The sequence below is a fragment of the Notechis scutatus genome, chromosome 2 (assembly GCF_049901735.1).
Source record: "Notechis scutatus isolate UNSWTSFEM ecotype Mainland chromosome 2, rNotScu1.2, whole genome shotgun sequence".
NCBI lineage: Eukaryota > Metazoa > Chordata > Lepidosauria > Squamata > Elapidae > Notechis > Notechis scutatus.
Genome location: NC_142010.1, coordinates 78654858 through 78678481, shown reverse-complemented (window position 1 = coordinate 78678481; position 23624 = coordinate 78654858). Strand labels below are relative to the sequence as shown.

The window sequence follows — 23624 nt, the reverse complement described above, 5'->3', positions numbered from 1 at the left end:
GTCAGTACTTTAGTCAGGGTGCATAGTTCAGTCTTAATGTGTGTCTTGTCTGCCAGGCGTTTGGTTCTGGTAATTAGTGTTTTAGCCACGGAGTTTATCTGTGCTGGGTGGTGGTGGGATTGGGCGTTGAGGTAGCGGTTGGTGTGGGTTTTCTTCTGGTATATGGTGTGTCCTAGTGTGCCATTCCTAACTAATGATAGCCGTCCATTTACCCGAAGCCAAGCTGCACTAAAGGCCTCCATTAAAGCAACACAATGCTGCCAGCCAATCAAGATACAAAAGAGCCAAAAAACAGACAGAAGATATTAGAGACACCAATCAAGCAGAACACAGCAAACTCCGAGACCAATAAACACAGACCAAGACTCCCAACCAATCAGGATGAAGAAAAAACCATTCTGGCACAGCAATAGGCTGCCCCAAATTCAAATCTGAAACTACTGTAAAAGTCTGACTCACAGACGGACACAATACAGAAGCCTGATGATGGCAGATGAGATTCTGCTGAAACGTTGCTACAACTTTAAAGAACTACAATGGCGTGGGAAAATACCGAACCAAGCCGAACACCATACATGTAAGTACCCCGAAAACTTAAGAAAACATATATATATATATATATATATATAATGTGTGTGTGTGTGTGTACACACACATACACATTCAACATATATAATCTTCTCAACTAACGGTTAGCACCTACTTATTGTTCGATATGGAGCAATGGAATTCAAGGGAAATTGGACTTCATCCACTTATGGCTACATAGAGATTCTTGGCTGATCCCCCCTTTAACTCCGCCTCCAGGCTCTGCCACTCCTTCTCCTGCAATTACTATTGTAAACTAAGGATTGCCTGTATGGTCATGGGAATATGCAGCTGAAAGTGGCTGTCCTATATTTCCCCTGAATCTTGCTTTCCAACAACCCATTCAGTACTATAAAGAACTTCATGCTTTTTTCACTGTAGGAAGTCCAATTTGGATTGGGAAAATGTGGTAAGGAAAAACCTTTCCTATCCCAGAACCACAGTTCAGATCCAAGTCTTTCCTTGCGCAGCAATATTTGAATTTGATATGAAGAGATCTTTATCACAGACATCCCAATTTCTGGTCAAGTTTGGTCTTGAGCACAACAGAGAATAAATGAAGAGGTAGAAGGCAAATGAAACAAATAGCAGTGGAGAATGAAAGAGAGAAGCAGGAGATGAGAAATCAAAATATTAAACCATAGAATACGATTTCCCTCAAAACTGTGATAGGTGGAGACACAGATTTGGACCATGAAAGCAAGAAAGAGGATTTGCAAAGGGAAAGTTCTCATTATATGACTTGTTAATCTCCAGCATGGTGCCAAACAATGTTGATATGCCATCATACAAACTTTTGGGGCCAGGATTTTTTGCGTTTAAAAAAAAAATCTACTGTAATTTTTAAGAAAGTAAGTTGGCATGCTGCAAAGTAAAAGAATCCCTTTTTCTCACTTTCATTAATGTATCTAGAGCCCATTTTTAAAAAAGAAAACAAAACAAAACAAACAAAACAAAACAAAAATAGTAATGAGCGATTTGAATATTATGTCCAACTTTGCTTAGCAAAAAAGTGTTATATTATGTTCCTTATTATAGCCATTTTGTGCACAGAAAAATCTACCTAGTGGCAATTTTGTAAGTTTCCCAAATTCAATATGCATTCATAACTAAAAAATGTTGGGGATTCCAGCATACTGGCATCAACTGACTATAAATGTTAACTATACTTCAGTGACTTCATAATCAAGAAACATAGTTACAGGATACAGGTAGTCCTCAACTTATACAACTGAGCACAATTGAGCCCAAAATTTCTGTGGGTAAATGAGTCATTTGTTAAGTGAGTTTTGCTCCATTTTATGACCTTTCATGCCAGTTGTAAGTGAATCACTGCAACTGTTGTTAAGTGTCAGTTGTTAAGTGAATTTGATTTCCCCGCTGATTTTGCTTGTCAGAAGGCCGCAAAAGATGGTCCTGGGATATCGAAACTGTCATAAACATCAGTCAGTTACTAAGCATCTGAATTTTGATCACGTGACCATCGGTATGCTGTAAGAATCGTAAGTGTGAAAAATGGTCATAAGTCACTTTTTTCAGTGTGGTTGTAACTTTGAACATACTAAATGAATTGCTGTAAGTCAAAAAACCTATTTCATTTTTTAAGAATAGAAATAATGAAAAAGAAATAGAAATCATCTAAATCTCATGCCTACAAGAAAATGTACAAGCGTATTAATGGGTGGGGGCCTGCTCATTGTAAAACAATTTTTTTCTATGGGGAGTTTCACTTCCTTTATTTATTTTATATTGGGGGTTCTGAAGATGCAGCTGGCAATTCAATAAATAACCCACAAAACAAGGCCAACAATGTTAACATGAAAAAATTGTTTGGTTATACCTCAAGAAAACTTAACATACACAGTTTTCACTTGCAGAGCAGGGGAAAAAATGGTTTAAAAACATTCTGCCAAAACTCTGGATTTTGCCTCTGAATTTGGGAAGCACAAGATGGCTACCTAAGTCAGAAAGAGCATTGATTTATATCTAATCAAAAACTTCAAACTATTGTCTTTGTTCCAAGAACCAAAACACACACTTAAAAATTAAGCAGGATTCCCAGTGTACAAATTTAAGTGATATTTTGACACACTAGAAATATTTTTAAGTTAATATATCAATAAATCTATAGTAACCTGCTTGGAAAAGATAAATCAATATAAACATGAAGACAGCTATCAATTTATTTGCTAGAAGTTACTAAAGTAAAAAACAACAATTATGTGTAAAACAATTAGAAAACTAATAGAACTATATATATAATTTAAAGATAAAAAGAGGGTAAAATAATGCTACCTTTCTCAGGATTTCAAAAACAACCTGAAAAGTTTACATGAACTAATGTTAGCATAATTTTAGTTTACAGTCTTTTGACTGCTTCTAAACATTGGGCCCTACAAGGTTTTCATTAGAAAATAATATCAGATCCAAGTATATGTAAAATGACTTTGGTTTCTGTGCAAAACAAAAACATCCACTTGGAAACACTTCACCTCAACCTTTACAAAAATGACCCATTTGTGTAGCTCCAAGGCTTTTCAAATACAAGATGCCCTGTTCTGTATTGTTCCAAATGTGATCAGCAATATTTATAGAAAGAAACAAGCAAATACTTGCATATTATTCTCATACTGAAATCATTAGACATTTATTAAGGGAATCACACTAAATTTTACAAAACGCAGCCGAACAAAAGCTAACAAAATACTTTAATGAGAAATTATCTTTGGGATAAATCTATAGATAAAGGTTTTTAAACAACCATGCATACTAAACATACTTACTCATCCAGCAAAGGGTGCTTTGGGGTAAAAAAAAATTAAGAAACATTCAGGTATATGTTCTAATAAGAAATAATTTATTCTTTTATGAAAACACTCAGATACTTCAAAACTAAATGAACCAATTAATTTCATTAACTATTTACTTTTGTCTGAAATGGTATAGGGCCTCCTGCTTGAGCAGGGGGTTGGACTAGAAGACCTCCAAGGTCCCTTCCAATGCTATTCTTATTGATTGAACAAAATCAAACAGAGATCTCCTGCCCATACAACAAAAACTCCATGTAAATATATTCAAACCAGGACACCCACCTCCAATCTTTTAAGCAATGCTACCATGGATATTTATTTCTCACATTCACTTAACAGCACAATATATCTATTTTTAAATATATATATTTCTCATCCACCTACCTGGTGGGCAATGACATTCAGAGGGTACTTCTCTTGCTGTACGTAGTTTGGCTAATCCTTCACTCAGTTTCTGTCAAGAAAACAAACATATAAATAAATAAAAACTAATAGCCAACAAATGTGATCCCTGCTATTGTTAAACATATAAGTCCTAGCCATATTGAAGCCAAGTCTCATAGATTTCAATGAGAAAATTAAGGAAATATTTAGATCTCACCCACTGGAAATTCCAAGACTTGTTCAGCTTTGATTGGATCATGCCAGTATTTAGTTAATTTTAAAATAATTCAAGTACTTCAAGCCAAATAAACTACAGAAACCAGCACCCTGATCTTTTTGTTCCTTTCAATTATTTTATACTTAATCTGCAAAATTATTTAGGAATAGTTTAAAGAATCTATTCTTAACCATTCATCACAAGTTTTCCCCTAAAGACTTTGTAAAATCATTGACTGAGACCCAAATAAAGCAATGGTATCCATATATGCAAATGGTATGCATTTTTTAAACTAAAGGAATTACCTTTATAGAGAATTGTCTGTTTATAGATAGGATTATTCAGCTTTCATGTTTAAAAAAGGAAGAAACTAGAAAACAAAGCTGCACCATTGAATTTAGAATACTTGTTTCTATTCACTTTTGGGGCTCTATGCAGCATCAGAAGTAGATGAGTTGTAAGCATTAAATGAAATAAAGCAAATAATAAGGCAAATAAGAGAAGGGGAGAGAGGTTGAAAACTAGAAATATTCATGCCAAATTGAAACTATGCAGTTACTGACAATTCAGCAGCCCATGAAAAAAGTAACTTATAACTTCCTGTTCCACCACCTCATGTCTATTCAGGCATTAAAAAGGAGTTGGGACGAATTACTCATTCTCTTCCTCCCATAGAATTAACAAAAGAACACAACCAATCCAATCTAGTTATTGTAATGGGAATACCAATGCTGCTTTTCCAGCTTGTACTACAAGCCCCCAAAAATTTCATTTACAGATTCAGAACAAAGATTCTGGGCATATTTGAAATACCAAAGGCTTTGTAAAATTAAGATCCTTCCTATCCCTATGATACTACTGAAAACTAGATGGGACATTATTCATCCATCATAATGGTAGCTCAGCTCAATCTACAGAGGAGCTCCCTAGAATGAAGCAATTAGGTTGGAAGATTTAGAAAATTACAAAGGAAGTTCTACTTATATATTAAATGCAGCTCTTAAATATGTTGACACTTGCATTATGGATTGATGAAAGTTGTTTCCATGGATTGGTAGGGAATCCAATTTATATAATGTACTTTAGGACAGGAAAAATCCTTCCAAAAGGTGCTGCTGAATACAAGGGATCATTTCTTTTGGGCTGTGGGTTCAACTGCATACATGCAGTCAGTCACCTTCCTGCCTTTTTCCCAGCAAAGAAAAGTGATTTTGCATGCATGAAGATGCAGGAACATCTCGAAGCAGTACCCAAAGTAGTTGTGTAGGCTTGGAAAAAGATATGGCTGCTTTAACTATTTGAAAAGTGGAGCTTCGAATATGCTCCTCCTCTGAACCCAGAAGCATCTTCTCTAATATACAATAAAGTAACTTTTTTTCTTTAGGACTAAGGCTGAAAAGTCAAAGAAGAGAAAAATACAACAAACTGCTCTGGGAAAAAAACAAGTTGTTCCAGCCCTTAAGCATTTTTCAAGGCAAATTCATTTGAGAACTTTCTAACTGTGGAATGTCATTTAGAGACGTGCTCTTGGGACATTTTGTGCAGCACAAGAATGAGGTATCATACTCTGATGCCCTCCTTTGGAGTTCTCAACTTTCACTGGCATGCCATCACTGATGGCTCTGCAATGACATCCATTCTCTTATTTGGCACTGACCTACGGCAACTAAAAATAACAGCTATATAGAAAATAGACATTAACATGTTTTAGCAAAAAGAGCTGCGCATATATCAAATTTTATTCATTCCTCCACTGAATGAGGGAAATTTAGAAACAATAGCTTTGTCTTTACACTAGGTCTTTACACTATGTAGTCAAATAATACAAATCACCCAGACCTCCTGCTTAAACAGCAGGTGGAAGATCATTGAACAATTGCATCTTGTATATCAGCTGCAGCCATTTTTGGAAGAGGGGTTTTAATGCATGCTTTTGTATTTCACAAGTGGCCCTCATGGGGCTGCCTTTGAAGACTGGTCAGTCACTTTATTTGGTTCTGTAATTGGCCGGAATAGTTACAGGAGTACTAAGGTTCACCTGTATGACATCTATGTGACATCACTACTGCAGATGCAGCAATGATTGCCAGGTAATTCCAAATGCAGCTTGAAGTGCAGGTTATCACCTTTAAAACCAAAATGAATATTCTCCTTTGGCTGTCAGAAAGGGCTTGTTGTGGGTCCCAAATCTGATAAAATGCCATCTACAAGGAACTTATGCTACCTTCTAAATACATAAAATTTGTTTTTCAAACTATATATTACAGGCTAAGAAGACATTTCCATGTGTTAATCTCACCAATTGTGTTATAAAAAGATCCACACATAAGTGAGCATAGAACTTATGCAAGAAGATACAGGTCAAGCAAGTTACATGATCCAAAAATTCCAATGTCTCTCTATAAATACAAAGAGTATTCTATATAAGAATTAGGCTAGAAAAAGATGGTGGTGGTGGTAGTGGTGGTGGTGGTGATGATGATGATGATGATGATGATATGAGATATAGCAGTAACATGAATTTCAACAGAAATGAATGTGAAGTCTTATATTTGGGTAGGAAAAATCAAATACCCGTAGGAATATAAGGTGCAGGGGAAATACTGTATTCAAAAAGAATCTGTATCTTGATAGATCACAAAATATGAGCCAACTATTATATTTGCAGAAGAAAAAGAAACTATGCACTCCTAGACTGCATCAAAAGTAGTGTCACAATAATGTTAATGATAATCATTGTATCTCTTTATTCAGCATTGATGCATTCAGTTTTGAGCATCTCATTTTAGGAATGACACTAAAAAAACCAGAGCACACCTGGAGGAAAACAACAAAGATAATAAGGAATCAAGAATGAAAACTACATGAAGAACAGCTGGACAAGTTTGGTAGCTTAGCTTGGAGAAGACAAACGTGCAGGAAGTCATGAAACTTTATTTTAGGTATTTGAAACTGTTTTGTCATGGGAAATTATAGATTTTCTTTCCCTAGAGGAAAAGCTGTGGAAGGGCATGTATCAGAACTGGAGAAGTGATTCCTACATTGAACTGGAAGATGTATTAAACACCCAAAGTTTCTTTCAACCTTAAATCTATAACACTATGAATTTCCTTTTAAAACCCAATACTTAAGTAGTTTAGGAATCATAATAATCCAGGCAACAGGTTATCCGGCTTCTCCTTGAACATATTCAGTGAACATGAGCACCACCTCCCTTGATAATTAGCTCCATAGTCAAGTTGCTTTCTTTCTGTAACTCAAGATCATTTTTCTGGGTCATTCTTTGGGATGATAGAAACAGGTCCTTTCTTTTGATGGAAGTTTGTTTTTAAATGGCTATGTATCCCCATAATTGTCATGCTATCCAGCCCACATAGTTTCCCAATCCAGAATTTTCTTGAGTACTTTATCACTTGCTTATTGAAATCAAGATTCTTTATGTCCATAGCAATCAATGTTGAATGTTATCAATCTAAAAAAATGTCAGCTGCACAAGACCTACTCTTGACTAATCCACAATGTCTTTTGATAATCACATTATTATCAACGTATCTGCAAACTGATTGTCTTATTATTTGTTCTCAAATCTTCCCAGGTATTGATATAAGCCTAATTGTTTCAAGTTGTAGAGAGTCACAGAAATGACCTTGGAGAACCATATTTTAAGACAAGGAAACAAAGTTTTAGGAAAAACATAGGCAGGCTTTCAAAATTCTATTACTATAGTCTCAGCAGCAACAGGCAGTTCCGCCCGGGCTCTGCTCAGGTGTCGGCTGGGGCTGTCAGGAGTTGCTACGCCGGCGCAGCTCGCACGGCTCCAGTCCGCGTTGCCTTGGGAAGGGGAAGGCAAAACCAGGAGCTGCTGAGCCTGAGCCTCGGTGCCGCTGCTGCCGTTGCAAAGCACTGCCGCAGCTCTTCCTTTTGCCTTTCCCTTCCCGAGGCAACAGGGACTGGAGCGCGCGGCGGTAGCAACTCCTGACTCAGGGGCCTCGAGGGGGGGAAGGAGGAGGAGAAGAAGGGGGGGAAAGGAGGGGGCAGTTCCCAAAAAATCTTGTGCTGACCAGCCCGTCTGTCAAATTTTAAAGTCAATACGGCCCCCGAGCCAAAGTTTGCCCACCCCTGGTCTATATTCCAATACAACTCTAGTTACCTTGAGTCTGTTTCCTGATTTCCTACATTGAAGGGTTGACAATAGTTTCCTGGATCCTTCTTTTCCCATTTTTGAAGTCATAATTTCCCGTGACATTGCCTTTTTATTGTCTATCACTATATTTGTCAACCGTGGCAACTTGAAGACATTTGGACTTCAACTCCCAGGATTCCTCAGCCAGCATGATGAATGGGGAATTATAGGAGTTGAAGCCCACATAATTTCAAGCTGCCAAGGTTGAGACCATTTTGGTTGTTTTCTGGGATTTCTCAAAAGTAATACATAAAAGTTCAGCCAGACCATTCCTGTGTTTGGAATTCTATAGAACAATGTTCCTATAGTATGGTAGGATGCAAATCATGCAGCTCTGCAGATTTAAACTCTTTCAGAATAAACTGATATGTCCTGACCATCTCCGTCAGTCTCAAGCCTCAAGCTTGCCCCTTCATTCTGCCTGGTACAACACCTGCCTCCTTGTTGATAAAGCCTGAATCAGACTAGGAATTGAGTAGTTTCACCTTTGTACTTACATTGTTTGCTAATGTGTAGCATTTTGTCATCTTCACTGAGCAACTGGTATAAATCTTTTCTCTTTTATTTTGAATGTATCTGAAAAATCTTTTGTTGTTTATTATCATTCACCAACTTCATGTTATTCTGAGTTTTAGCCTACCTGGCACTAGCTCAAAAAATATGAATTTTATCTATTTTTAGCCTTTCTTTTAATCCTCCATATGTGTCCTTTTTGGTTTCAAACCTTTAGTAAATAACTAAAACTTGATTCTCGAATGAATACATTAATCCCAATGTACTTCTTTGTATGTCGGTTTAAAAATGTTTTAGAAAAGTCAAAGCATTCCAATTTTGTAGTCACTCAGAAAAAAGAAAATAAACCCAGCAGGAAACCTAATAAATGTAAGATTTATACCAATGGTTCATTGATTTAACATTACTGTATGTCTGAACCAATCCAAATTTTTAAAAGGTCAGTGACTAAGAAACTATTCTCAATCATAAACAAAAATGAAATCCAAATTATAGCTGGATAGGTTTGCAATATCCAGCTAAATGAGAAAAATAAATCTACCATCTTTCTTTGAGTATTTTTGTAGCATCCACTGCTTATATTAGAATTTCCTTTTTTCATAATGACTATTTGAAGAAGGGATTTTCATTGCAATATCACTTCATTATGCTGCAATTATACAATTGCACTACAGTAGTAATTTCCCCATTTATGTTGGCTTGTGTTCCTCTATTTCTAAATCGCAAGCCAGTAAAGTTGGACTGAATTAATCATATTGTATAGACTGGCTACAAAATTCAAAACATTGGTAGGAAAGTGCTATTTATAGCTGGAGAGTGTACTCCAGGTTATCTTACAAGTTATCTTGTGACAGTTAAAGAGGCCATGAAGAACTGTATCTGAGACCAATTGAACAATTACCTTATTTGAATGCTCTGTCAGTAACACAGCAAAATTAAGAATCAAAGGCCATATTTATCCATATCCTTTGGAACTACAGCACCTATGTTTGATCAATTTTGTAGTTCTGCAGAAATTCTGCTTTTGAAATAAAATTTAAACTCCCTGTTATTATTTCTTGGCTACTTACAACCAACATTGTGGAGTTAGAGAGCATATAGATGTTGCTGTCAGATTCTGTCCTGGTTTTATTTAAATGTTAAGCAATTTCATGCCAATTTTCCAGTCTTGGAGATACAGCTACAGACTGAGAAACACTGTAAACTGCTTTCCTCTTTTGACATGGATTTTGCATCATGTATCTATATCCCACACACTTCTGGTCTTTTAAAGAAAGCAAACTATGGATAATTTGCATAGGATTAGAAAACATACCATGAAAGAGATTCTTAGCCTTTCTAATTCTTCTCCCAAAGTGGGCTGCAAACAGTGAAATTTCAGGAGCAAAAATACTCAAATACTACGAACTTGTTAGATAAAACTTACGGTACTTCATTTACCTATCTATCAATATTTGTAATCTGCCCCAATCCTGAAAGAAACCAGGCACTACATGATCAAAACAAACAAAAATCTGGAAACAGAAATAAACAAAGGAAAAACATAAAAATGCAATCCAATGCAAAACCTTAGACCAGGGTTGTCAAAGTTGTGTCATCACAGTAGTGTCATATGTCACATCGTGATTTTTTTCTTCACTAAACCAGTCGTGGGCATGGCCAGAGTGTGATGCATCTGGGCCGTGGGCCGTGAGTTTGACACCCCTGCCTTAGACAAACACTCTCAATCAATCAATCAGCTAGGATCAAAGGTTTATTGGAATAAAGTATATATAACTGATTTTTGAGATGTCAGCAAAGCGGAAGCTTCACACACCTCAGGAAAGAAAGAATTCCAGAAGGAAGAGACCACCACTGAGAAGGACTATTATTCTGTATAACTCCAGATATGAATTTTACCTCATGTTTTAGAATAGTAGCCATCCTGGTTTACTGCAGAAAAAAAAAATCAACACTGTGAAATTGTAATTCCTTACTATAGCATGCAAATCAATTCTTTTTTTCCATATGTATAACACACATGTCTTTGCTTTTACAGTGTCACAAGCTTCTGTCCTCACTTCATGTCAGCAATTACCCTATGACGAAGCAGAATCAAGTTGTCAGTGGTATCTAACGTTTTGTGAAGGCACAGCACAAGTAACTGGGTATTTAAGAAAGTCCCCTTGGCTTCCCTCATGTCAAGCTTAACTCCTGGTGGCTGAATAGACATGTCCATGTCTTACTTGGCAACTATACAAAAGTGGTTTGCCACTGCACTCTTCTAGATGATTTTTCTAATTGTGTCATCTACGCTACAACCAAAGGACTTTCTACTGGACTTTCATCCAAGTACTAATCCAATCACGCCATGTTTTGTTCCAGATCAGCCCAGTTCAATGCTAGAAAGGGGAATGTCTTAACTGCAACAGATAATTAAACTGAGATTAAGATTTGTGTGAACACCATGCCAGTGAAGTCTGTATATTAATTGCCAATCTTTTAGTGAAGAGAAGGACCAGGGGAGACATGATAGCAGTCTTCCAATACTTAAGGGGTTGCCACAGAGAGGAAGGGGTCAAGCTATTTTCTAAAGCACCCAAAGGCCAGACACGGAATAATGGATGGAAACTGAACAAGGAGAGATTTAACCTGGAAATAAGGAGAAACTTTCTGACAGTGAGAACGATCAACCAATGGAACAGCTTGCCCTCGGAAGTTGTGGGAGCACCATCACTTGAGACCTTCAAGAAGAGATTGGACTGCCATTTGTCAGAAATGGTATAGGGTCTCCTGCTTGGGCAGGGGGTTGGACTAGATGACCTACAAGGTCCCTTCCAACTCTGATTATCTGTTAATCTGTTCAAGATATGGCCCATGATTTGCACATCTTTGCAACCCTATTTAACACACTTCATAAATTAAATTAGCTTCATTTTATACTTACTAGGAGGCTCTTCCTTTCCTGGAAAATATTCTTAAAGTGCTTTTGATTTTAAGAAAGGTTATTACTGGAGCTTTTCCCAATTCTATACAATATGATAATCAGTAAGTTTGAAATGTTTCAGCCATTTATAACAAACCTCCTCTCTCTAACCTGAAACCCTCTAGGTATATCTTAAATTGCAATGCCAATTTGGCATTCTGGAAAGTCAACTGATCACTATGATGAAGACTGTTTTGAGCACTGCTGTCACAGATTTTAAAAACACAAGGTAATGAAGTAGAAATCTAGATTTCACAAATGTATATTTACAAAAGTGTACAAAATTTATTTTACCTTTACAGTTTTGTGGGTTGTAGTCCAACATTTCTGGAGAATACTAGCTTAAAAGAGGTTTGGACCTTGACATCCTCAAAGCACTTTTACAATTTTGGAACTATAGCGAAGGAAACATTCTGTATATGCTCAAAATATACATCCCTTTTACATTGATTGAAGGGAGTTGATTAAATGCGAAATAAAACGAAAAACGAAAATAATCACAGGAAAAGCAAAGGCACCCCATCTCTAAAATGGTGCTGAGAAAATGGCATGAATGTGGCCACCAAGAGTTAATCTCAACTCGAGGATGTCTTTACTTATATATCATAGCGCTTGCAATCCAGCAATTAAAGCAGTGCATCCTGGCAGATAACAGCTGGGTTAAAGCCAGATCTGAATTCCTGCTCAAACAGTTTAGATCAGAGGATGCTCCAAGGGCAAGTCACTTGCAACAGGCTAATGGTTTACTAAACTAATTAAAACCGCTGTGATTCTCACAATATAGTAAGCAATGGATCATCTTGCTCTAGCTTAGCCGGGAGTGCTGTGACAACAACACGGAGCAGGTGTTGAGGATAGGGTTCTCACGGGATCCCAAGCGCTTTGAGGAAATGTAGGCGAAAAGGTTAAGCATGGAGTTCCACAATGCAAAACACCCCCACAAATGTTATCATTTGGAGAAGCCAGAGAGCGGGGTCCTGTCCGCCTGCTTCCAGTACCGAGTTGTAACGGTCTCGGCCAGTTACAGCAGAAACGACACCCGATGCCCTAGGAGGCACTTTGAAGACCCACAGCTATGCAGAGTCCCGGCGGCGGCGCCTTCAGATGCCCCCGCAGCTTTGGATTAAGTTGTGAGGTGCGACGGGGCTCTGCCTGCATTCTCGGGTCCGAGCCCCGCTCTGTCAATCAAAAAGACGCCCGCGGCCGAGAGTCGGATCCAAACGCCAGGCTGCCTGCCCTCCCATTCGCAGCCCCTTCCGAGAGCCGGTGGGGGGGGGGGGAGGGGGGGAGCCAGACTTTGTCTTCGAAAGTTTACTTGAGAGAAGCGGGCGAATAAGGCAGCCCCCGGCCCCGCCGCCACGCCCTTGTCCCCTTGGCCTCCACCCCGCCCTTCTCAGCCCTTACCTCCTGGAGAAGGTCGTCCACCTGAGGCTGAAGCGCGGCGAGCAAAGGCTCGGCGGCCAGCTGCTCTCCGGGGCTCCAGGCGCGGCTGGCCAACTCTTCTTCCAGGGCCACCAGTCGCCCTTGCAGCTTGGAGGTCTTGGCGCTGAGGAGAAAGCAGGCGCCCACCGAGAGAAGCGAGAAGAGCAGCGAGAGGATAACGGGGCCCCTGCCGACGCCCCCGGCGCAGCGGCCGCCGCTTTGGGACGCAGCCTCGGGCGCCTTCTCTCGAGGCCCGCTCATCTCTCTCTCTCTCTCTCTCTTGTGCGCGCGCTCCGCGAGGTAGAAGCGGCCGAGCGCTCAGGTCCTCCCCGGGGAGCAGCGGCGGCGGCGGCTCCTGCGGTCCCCTGGCTGAGGAAGCGCTGGCTCGATAACGGGCGCGGCGGCAGCTCTTGGCACCCGTTGGCCGAGCGAGCGGGGCAGGAAGTTTGGGAAGCGTGGCCTCTTTCCTAGCATGGCCCTCCAGCTGCGCGGGGCGGGGGCAGGGAGGAGGGTAGGTGGGTGCCTGCCTGCCTCTCCCCCCCGCCTCAGCCCTCTGGCACTGGGGAGGCGGGGACGGCGTCCACTACTCGAAGCTCTTCTTCCCCGGGGGATTGCGAAACGGATAGCCGCTCCCCCCACGTGCTTTCGCGGTCTCCTCCCAGCCCGGGTCAGAGCTGAGCCGAGCCCCCCAGCTCAGAAATGGAGAGAGGGCTCGAGGCTGCGAATGGGACCCCTTCCCCTCCTTTCTGTTGCTGCCCGCCCGGCCGCCCCCCCACCTCAGCCGCGGTAGGATTTTTCTCAGCTGATGGGCTGCGGTGCGGTCTCCTCAGTCGCCCCATCGGTTTCTCCTGAGGACAGCGACGGCGCCAAAACCCTCTTCCCCGAGTAATGGATGAGTAGAGAGCCGTACCAAAGTGTTATCGAAAGGCTGGGATGTGCGTGTAAATGTGGCTATCGTTCAGTGCTGTTTCCATTCTCGGTGGCATGGGATATGTGCCATTGAACTTAGGTGAGGTTCACTTCGGAGTTGGCTTTGCTTTGTAGGGGATGGAAGGGATAATTAGTCCAAAAATGAACTTTCCATCCAAGAAATATCAGAAGGTACAACTTCATAGGGGTTCAGGATAACTACCTTGTACCCCTATGAAGTTGTGCCTTTGGATACTTTTTATTTATATATTATAGGGTCTGTGGTCTTTAATTTCCCAATGGCTCCATTCCACCCCAAAGCAAGACACCAGGTACAATTTATAACCCATAACATATAATAGTGGCAAATATCTGTAGGTCAGGTGTAGGATGAGAGTGGAGGTTTATTCTCCAGGCTTGGTTGGTTTCCAAAGGTTTTGTTACCAGGCTTGGTAAAGTCTTCAGCAGAATTTAGGGAATGTCAGTGTTGGTGTTCTTCTGCTGATAAGGGCTTTGAGTGGTCAGTAGGTCATGTAATGGGAGAGTTAAGACACTTGCCTGACATGACCTTCCCCTCACAAGACCTACTGACCACTCAAAGCCCTTATAAGCAGAAGAACAGCAACACTGACATTCCCTAAATTTTGCTGAAGATGTTACCTAGTCTGGTAATGAAATGTTCGAAAACCAACCTACAAGCTCGGAGAATGAACCTCTATTCTCATATAACTTGTACATTAAAGAGATCATATTACTGTGATGGAATTGTAAGAAGAGCTTGTCCAGCATTCTAGGTCACACAGTGGGCAGCTTGGTTGAATTGGGAAGCTCTTTAAACCTAGACTGGAAGTCGAGAGCCCCCTTCCATTGTTACTGCCTAGGGCTGCCTATAATTCAGGATGTAGTAGACAATTAGTATTCATAGCCATTGATATCCTGATCTTCTATGACCTTCCACAATGCCAGTTGCAAATTCTAGTTTAACCAAGTCTCATTTAAAACATATATTTCTATCAATCCAGAATCTCTCTGCATTCAATTTCAATGGAGGATTTTGAAGTCTAATGAGAGAAAATCTCATTATCTAAGCACTGCCTGGTTTGATGCATTCTATATTTGTTTCCTTTCGTTCTAAGAGGCTTGATTGTTGTACTGGAGCCTGCCTTTGAAGAAGAGTTTCTCTAGGCCCTAATAATTTTGATTGTCATTTTTTGCACCTTTCCTAATTCTCAAATAATCCCTTTCAAAGTGTAATGATCAGTGCTCTGAGTGCTAAAATATCTAAATAGTTTCCAATAATTGAACTTCCTTTTGTTGTGGCAGCTGTACATCGTTACGTTTTCATCAAGCTGCCCACCATGACTAAAGATCTCTTTCCTGGTGTTACTACTAAGAACTCATTAATGTACTGGTGAGATTTTATGTCAATATATATCATTTCACAGTTGTTCACACTGAATTTAATTTTTCTATCTATCATCTGTTTTTTTTTTTAGAAACCATCTCCTTCACAGATGCATTAAAGGTGGTTTATAAACACATTTTGCTCAGTTTGGAGGCTTTGGGGAAAATTTGCAGTTCATTTTTGATGTTACCACACTGAATAGTTTGATTTCATCAACCAACACAGCTATAACTGTTCAGCCCTAATTTTAGTTAGTGATTGTTGTTCAGTCGCTAAGTTGTGTCTGAAGCTCCTTGTGACCCCCACAGACCACAACACACCAAGCCCTCCTGTCCTCCACTATCTCCCGGAGCCTGCCCAAATCCATCTTCTTAGCGTCCACGACACTATCAAACCTTTTGCCTCCCATCTTTCCCAAGATCAGGGTATTTTACAGTGAGTCCTCTCTTCTCATTTGATGGCCAAAGTATTTGAGCTTCAACTTCAGCATCTGTTCTTCCAAAGAACGGTCAGGGTTGATTTTCTTTAGTACTGACTGATTTGATCTTCTGTCTCAAATTTACCGAATACTAATTAGAAGACTTCAGTTGCAATAGACATTTTAGTTCACACATCTATTGTCTAGACCTCAGTCACTAAACTGAGAAGCCCAACACTGCTCATTTTAGTTTAGACTTTACCAGATTAAAGTCTAACACATTCTGAATAATAAATTAACACAATGTGCATCAATTTTACATTATTTACATTATATAAGAGATGTAAGTTGGAGGCAAGTTACATTCTTTTGGATTCAACAGATATTTGACTTTAACACACATTCCCCCTCCCCCAAGTCCTCCATAAAATCACACATGCAAATAAACAATAGCAATTACAATACTCCCTGGAGGATTCCAATTTACACATCTCATCAGTGTGAAAATTGGCCATTTATCTTGGTTCCAGTTCTTCACCAGTTGTCAGTTAATGATTGATTCTTCCTCGTATAGTTAAATTTGCTCAGATATTTTCAAATTACTGTTGGGTCAGTATTGTTCACATGTTTGTTAACACCCTCAAATAAGTTTATAAAAATAAGATTTAGTGTTACAACAACTATTTTGGTTTCTTTTCATCAAGTCTCATTCTTTTTTTTTTTTCATTTGCTTATTTTATTTTTAATAACATTTTCAATAATTTTCTCAAGAATCGATAACAAAACTAACTGGCCTAATACCTTTGCTGCCCCCTTAACCTCCAGTGAGTCACACTGGCTTTTTTTCCAGTTCTCTAGAAGTTCTGTGTTCTTGAAAAAAGATAAATGAATTCATATTAAAGTTCTTCAAAAACGTTTGTGTGGATATTGTTTGGATTTGAGGTTCTATTTATTTTTAGTGTGTCAATTTGGCTCATAATTCCATCTAACATTACCTCTTTGTCCTGCCTACACAATCCTATGCATATTTACTCAAGCATAAGTCCCACTGAGCTTGGTGGGTCTTATATTAGTATAAAATTGCATTAGGTTTCAATCTTAAACATTCTTTTACTTGAAGGTAATATAAATTGAACTCAGTTGCATGATGGTTCTAAGGAGCCCTTTTTAATTGTATGAAATCTAATTTTATTTGTTGTACTTTCAAAAGGCTTTTGATAAAATCACCAAATATCCTTGAGCAAACTTAGCAGTTATAGAATGAGAGGTTCTCTTTTTATTAGAACTGGCTAAAGAAAGAAAGCAAGAATAAACAGATATTGCAATGAATACATCTAAATAATGAAAATGTAAGCAATGAAGAGATGCTTCAGGACCAACACACACACAGAGAGATACTCACACATTTAAATGATAAAAAACACTAGTTCCAAAGAATCATTTCATTGTGAAGGGCTCTAAAAGGAGATTTCTGACTGGGACATGGTATTAAAAAGCAAGTGTAGTTCTGAAACATAAAATGCCTAACTTTACATATAAAATAATGACCTCAGGCATAGTTGTGACCAATCAGAAAAGGAATTTAATTGGCTGACCTGCAAAGGTTTTTTTTTTTTTTTTTTACTTACTGGACTGTACAAGAAAACCTGGAATAACAAACACAGTGCAGTTTTACGTGTTTTACTCAGAAATGCAATACTGAACTTTGTGGAATGTTACTTATAGTTGTGGGATAATCGCTGCAATCTAAATGTATCAAAGACAACTGAATTTACTTTTGAACAAACTGTTCTATAATTGACCAGCAAATCATAATATCCCTGCCTGTATTCTCTCATTCGAACTACTTGTCCCCAAATTAATATATTTGGCTTTTGACTGGAGACAATACTGCCTCTGAGTACCCACAGAGTGCCATTTCCTGGTGTGTTACTGTTGTACATTTGTAGTAATCTGAAATCGGGGCCAAGCTGCAGGAACAATGGAGACCAAGTTTCTAGTTTACTCTTGTATTCTCTATACAAATTAAGCACAACAGAAATCTCTTTGCAAATGAGTTGTGAATTTTCCAGATGTTTTCAAAGTTAAGAAATGCACTTTGTTTCCCTACATGAAAAACTAAAGTATGCCAAGCAACTTCCTAAGGACTATGTGTTGGCAGAATATAGATGTGTGAGAAGGGAGAATTTGAATCAGGAATATAGGCAATAATGTGGCTCTTTGTCACTCAATATGACAGTTCATTCATAAATACCCAGTTGTCTTTAGTGGAGGTTATCCTTCAACAGATGAAAAGAGGAGTCTCTTTCAGTTTTAAAATGTGTGCATTATGCAGCTCCTAAGCCAGAAATAAACAACTGGCTAAGGAGAGCTTTAATAACAATAATATATTTCTGAGAGACACAGAAAAAATTTAAGACAGGAAAAGAGAAATGGCTATTGATACACTATTTTACTTATCAACCTGCCTGGTGTATTTTGAATAAAATAAACCTTCTAAGCAATTTCTGTGCACTGCACAATTCAATCTTATTTCAGCTACCAAGATATGGAAACAAGAATAGCTGTCAGAGAGCCACTTTAGATGCATCCACCATCGAAGAATCTGAGGGCTGAATTTTCTCCTGAAATTCAAGACCTTTAAGTGATTCTTACTAATGCTCCTGATGGAGAGATTTGATTTAATCCAGGAGATAATTCAGTTCCATGGGTAGCAGTCTGGCTACAGCTATTTTCATTGATCCCCAGTTGCAACTGCTTGTTCTTACAAATTTTAATTTAAAAAATGGAAATGTTGAAAAGCCACAGCTACAAGGACACCATCATATTTATAGAAAAATCATATAGACCTAGAGGTACTGGTGAATGCTTTGTCAGAAGTCCATCTAGTTTGAAAAAAAAAAGACAAAGCAAATTGGGTGGTAGGAGAATTCCAGGAAGATAGAGGAAACATCTTCACTAATTTGTTTTAGCGTGTTTTTGACTGTTAGTTAAGGTAAAATTTGGGAGAATGTCCACAGCATACTTTCAAAAATTCCAAAAATTGTCAATTATTCCAGAAAACTGCACATCATTTTCTAATTTAACTTTTCTGTTACTGTTGTTTTTAGTATCTGTTAGTGCCTTGATGCATTGTTATGCATTCTTTCCATCTGTCTTCTACGCGTCCACTCTTAATGAGTTAAACTACAGGGGGGAAAAATCTTCCCTTTTGCTTATAAAATAACAAGATTCTAATTCTAACATGACTATAGGTTTCATATAATCAATTCAAATTGCAATTAAACACCCATGAATTTAATATGCACGCATTAAAGTTTATAGCATATTTCTTTTGTTGGTTCAGAAATTATAAATTTATGCAATTACCTTTAGCTTATAATGCCCCCTACTGGAACTTGCTTACTTTGTTAGTTTTGAGACATTAAAATAATCTTGGTCTATTCTGTACACATATAATAGTCCCATTGGTGAGACTTATCATCATAACTTATTTAAAATACCCTTACACTGAAATAGCACCCTGCTGAATTGTCATTATTCATTTTTACAGCATAAACTTTATTTCTACTTTAATTAGAAACTAATATTCTTAATGGTATGTCCTCTTAAACTTCAGTGTTAAAATTGTTAGCTTGGTTTTGGCATGTGTTATATAAATCTAGGCAATTGTGGTTTATTCAATAAAGCAGTTAATCAAAGTTTAAGAATTTGGAATCCAACTTTACATCCAAAAACAAGATCCATTGGCTACACTGTAATGCAGTTTGTGCTGTAGGGCTGTAACATACTAGTTTTTTTTTTTTTTTTTTAAAAAAATGGCACTTGATTATATTAAGCCTTTTTCTCTAGCTATTCCTCTATCCTTGTTTATTCCTTAAGTTTGTTTATTGGGGTTAATGCAGTTTTCAGAATTTAAAACTTGTTATTTTTGTTGCTCCTAATAAAGGCATTGGCTAACTATGGTTCTTCAAATGCAATAAAAAGCATTCACAAAGGAAATTATACATTAGTAGTAGAGCATCATTACTATTTATTCTGGATGGGCTGTATTTATCCTGAATGGGATAACTTAGATTGCTAAGAATGTTTTTCCCTTTCTTTAAAAAAAAAATCTGCTCTGGAGAATTGAGGAATTCTCTTGGACTCATTTGGATCACTGAGGAATGTTGCAAGCAGGGAGGAAAAAGAAACATAAGCAGATTACAGTAATATACATTATTGTTTCAGTCTTCTGCATACCAGATCTGTAAAAATGATATACTTTAAATACTAATTAACTTTGTTTCTATATCTGCCAGTGTCTTGTTATTCAGTGACATCGCCACTAAATTTCAAATATTTCTGTCAGTGTTCAATGTTTTGTCAGTAGGGCAGTTTTTGTGATCTGGGAGCTATTGTATCTTGCTTTCTTGTCATTCACTTAAAATGATAACATGGTAGATTTCCAGAGTAGATATAGAAGTTCCATTTCTGTATACTTAAGCAACTTCTCCACACTAGGCCTTGTGTCACTCCTACTTATCTGCACTAGTTTATTGCTACAGTAGCTGGGCAACTGACCAGCTGATAAATGGACCTGAAAAATATTCTTTTATTTTCTATATAACCCAAGACTTTTCAACTATTAGCACCTTCGCTATAGAAAAAAAATCACTTTTTATAAATATATATTTTCCTAATGTCTCAGCCAGGTTAAGATCTAGCATAGTTCTCAATATCCCAACAATTTTAAGATAAACCATCCAGAGTATAATTAACAGAAAATCCATAAGCCCTCCATTTTTGGTCCATTGCTCCTATACATACAATGACCATGGATTATGGAACTTGTAATTCAAAACATTTGCAAAAATCCAGTTATTGGTGTTAAAATTTCTTCCTGTTCAGACCTAACCGACTCCATATACGGTACCAGGTCAGGACTTCCACTGCATCTGCCCAGGACAGAGATTTACAACTAGGTATCATCAGCATGTTGATGTAACCTCACCTTGTACAATTGGTGAAGATGCTGATTGGATACTTCTGATTTAAATATGAACAATACTATTGTAATAATCTCTAACCTTGTAACCAGTTATTGAACTCAAAGCACCATTAGTATTCATGTTGTAGAAATTAAATAGAAAAGCAGCATTTTACTAAAATATGTAAAATTGTAAATTATTTACCAATACCCTAGCAAGTCATAGTAATCACAGAATGATAAATCATTGTCTTTTGTCCATGAAGAGCCATGTAAATAGGCATTCTTAATAAAAAAAGAGATGTTAATATAAAAGTGACTAAATAGGTCTCCTTTGTAGCAGTATTTCCTATTCCTTACTTGAATCAGTAACTTCCCTATTTTCAAAGCTGGTTGCCTGTTCATCCCCCATTAGCAAATTGTGATGAATGGTACTTGACTTTTATTATACACACATGTCCAATCCACTTCAGTCCTTTTAATAGTATGGAAGTTCCACAGCTTCTTCTGTTCTGGTCTTTTCATCTTAACTCCCAGAAATACTAATTGCCAGTTCTTCAGTTTATAGTTACTTTAAAAACAGCAATAGTAACATTGAATTTTGGAATAAATGCTTGACTGCCATAAAAAGTACATTATGAACGGCAGTCAGTATCATATGAACTGGGAACTCTTCACTCCTTAGTTCCCTCTGCAGGCTTCTCATAACCTGCTGCAAAATGTTAGCACTATAAAAAAATTACAGAAAGGAATTGTCACTTTTCCTGTCTATAAGAAAAATCATTTCCATGAAAGCAAGCAATTGGATTTTTCCAGTTGCTTGCCTTCCAAAGAATTCTAGATGTCCAAAATGCAAATCTACTGTGTTCATGAAAAATAAACCCCCCCAAAAACACAGTATACAGAATAATTAAAAGTACACTTCTGAACTGGCAAGGAAAGATGAAAAATATAGTCAACTCATGTAAATTAGGTATTTAAGATAAGGAAATAAGGGGTAGAGTATTAATGCTTTTATTAATTACATATCTCCCAAAATTTATGGAAAGTGAACTGCTAAGGAGCTTTCATTTCTTCTGAAATGTGAACTTCTTTGTGTCATTCTGCTTGGATAGTTTTCCAGAGGAGGAGGGGAAATATGATGAATAGGAGATAAAATATGGGCTGTTGGCCAAAGCATGTAATTATACGAATGCCTCATGAAATTGCTGTAAATGCTGTAATGACTTATGAACATTAAAAGTGGAAGCAGGCAACATAATTAATCTGGAATTTCTGGCACCATACAGTATCTGACATTGATAATAACTGATGGTCAGCTGAATAGTTATTTACAATTAATCTGACTCAGCATTTTGTTTTGTTACATTCTTGGATGACCTTGGTTCAGTCTCCTTTTATAGTTAGTTCACAATATTGGTATGAGAATAAAATGGGAAGCACCCCAACTGAATTATTTGGATCAAGAATATCAAAATACAGTAAATACTGTTTCTATGGTTATAATAAAACCATTCAAAAAGTAACTTGGTTACATTAAAAGGGCCTTCACTAAAGATCAAACGGTTTTGCAGATCTTAATATTATTGAAATACAGGTTATGAATGTAATGGTGCCTGTCAATTACATTTGTAACCCAATAATTTATTGGAGTGAATTATGTAGTGAACATGAAAACTCCCACACATTCGCTAATTGAATGCAGATAGTTAAATGCACAAGATACCTCTGGGTGGGGAAGGCTGGAGGGGGGCACCCAAGGACTCTCCCAACCCACTGGGATACCTCATGCTTCCCACAATTGCTTCCCCCCATCCTGCTACACTGGATCGCACTTACTTGAAGATCTAGCGACCTGTCTTCTCTGCCCTGGTTTGCATCCCTCCCAGGCTGTTTTTGGTAGCAAGGGCTTTTTCGAAAGACGATCACAGCCTAGAAGGACACAATCTCCCTCCAGGCTTTAGCAAGGGGGTGTGCATAAGCGCACCAACGTGCCTACCGTCCCTGTCCTGTTGTTTCTTTTATATGTATCCATGTATTTATAACTATGTTTTTATTTATACCTATTATCTTGTAAGCAATTGACAAACCAAATAAAATAAAAAATAAATAAAGCCTTTGCAAAAAGCCCTTGCCAACAACAGAGCCTGGGAGGGGCTGACGCATCCCTTCCGGGCTCCGTTTTCAGGCTTTTTGCAAAGACAATCAAAACCTAGAGGGAGATTGCAATCTGAGCAGGGTGCACTCGTCTTTCCTCTGCTCTCACCTCTCTGCTTTTGGAGTGCTGGGAGTAAAGAAACTGCGGCAGAGGCTGGAGAGGAGACAGCTCGCTAGATCTTCACAAGGTGAGTGAGTCTCCACAGGGCCCAGTGTCTATGGAGACCCAGTTTTCAGGGGTGGGGGGAGAATAGGCAGGGCAAATGCTGCAGTGCTTCTACGATCATTCGTAGGGGTGAACATGGTGCTGGAACATTCGTAACTTCAGGACCATTATCATTAGTACTTGGTGTGCGCGCGTGTGCTATGTCGTAACTTTGAACAGTCGTTAAGTGAACTGTCATAACTTGAGGATTACCTTTTGTACTTTCTGCGATATAAAAGTAATTAACCTAAGAATCACATTAAAAATGGTAATATTTTAAAATGTAAGCCTCAATGTGAAAATTTGGAGAAGCAGGATAATTTTGAATTATCCTGTTAAAACTGGATAATTTCAAGAGCATAAATTATGTTCTTGAAATATTGACTGTCCTCTGAAAACTCTTGCTCCTAATGTCCCCATTGTTTAAGTTTTGCAAGTCCATTATTACTTTCAACTTTAACTCAAAAAAGTACAATCAC

At 38.1% G+C, this 23624-nt stretch overlaps 1 protein-coding gene across 1 annotated transcript in view; it reads right to left on the bottom strand.

The window, feature by feature from the left end:
* COL23A1 (collagen type XXIII alpha 1 chain) overlaps positions 1-13636 on the bottom strand; it is a 307738-nt gene extending 294102 nt beyond the window's left edge. Inside the window, exons 1-2 of the mRNA XM_087955257.1 lie at positions 13065-13636; positions 3783-3852 (exon numbers count right to left, since the gene is read on the bottom strand). Of these exons, the coding sequence (XP_087811383.1) occupies positions 3783-3852; positions 13065-13343 (349 nt within the window). The 5' untranslated portion in view covers positions 13344-13636. The remainder of the gene's footprint in view (positions 1-3782; positions 3853-13064) is intronic.
* Between the last annotated feature and the right edge of the window lie 9988 nt (positions 13637-23624).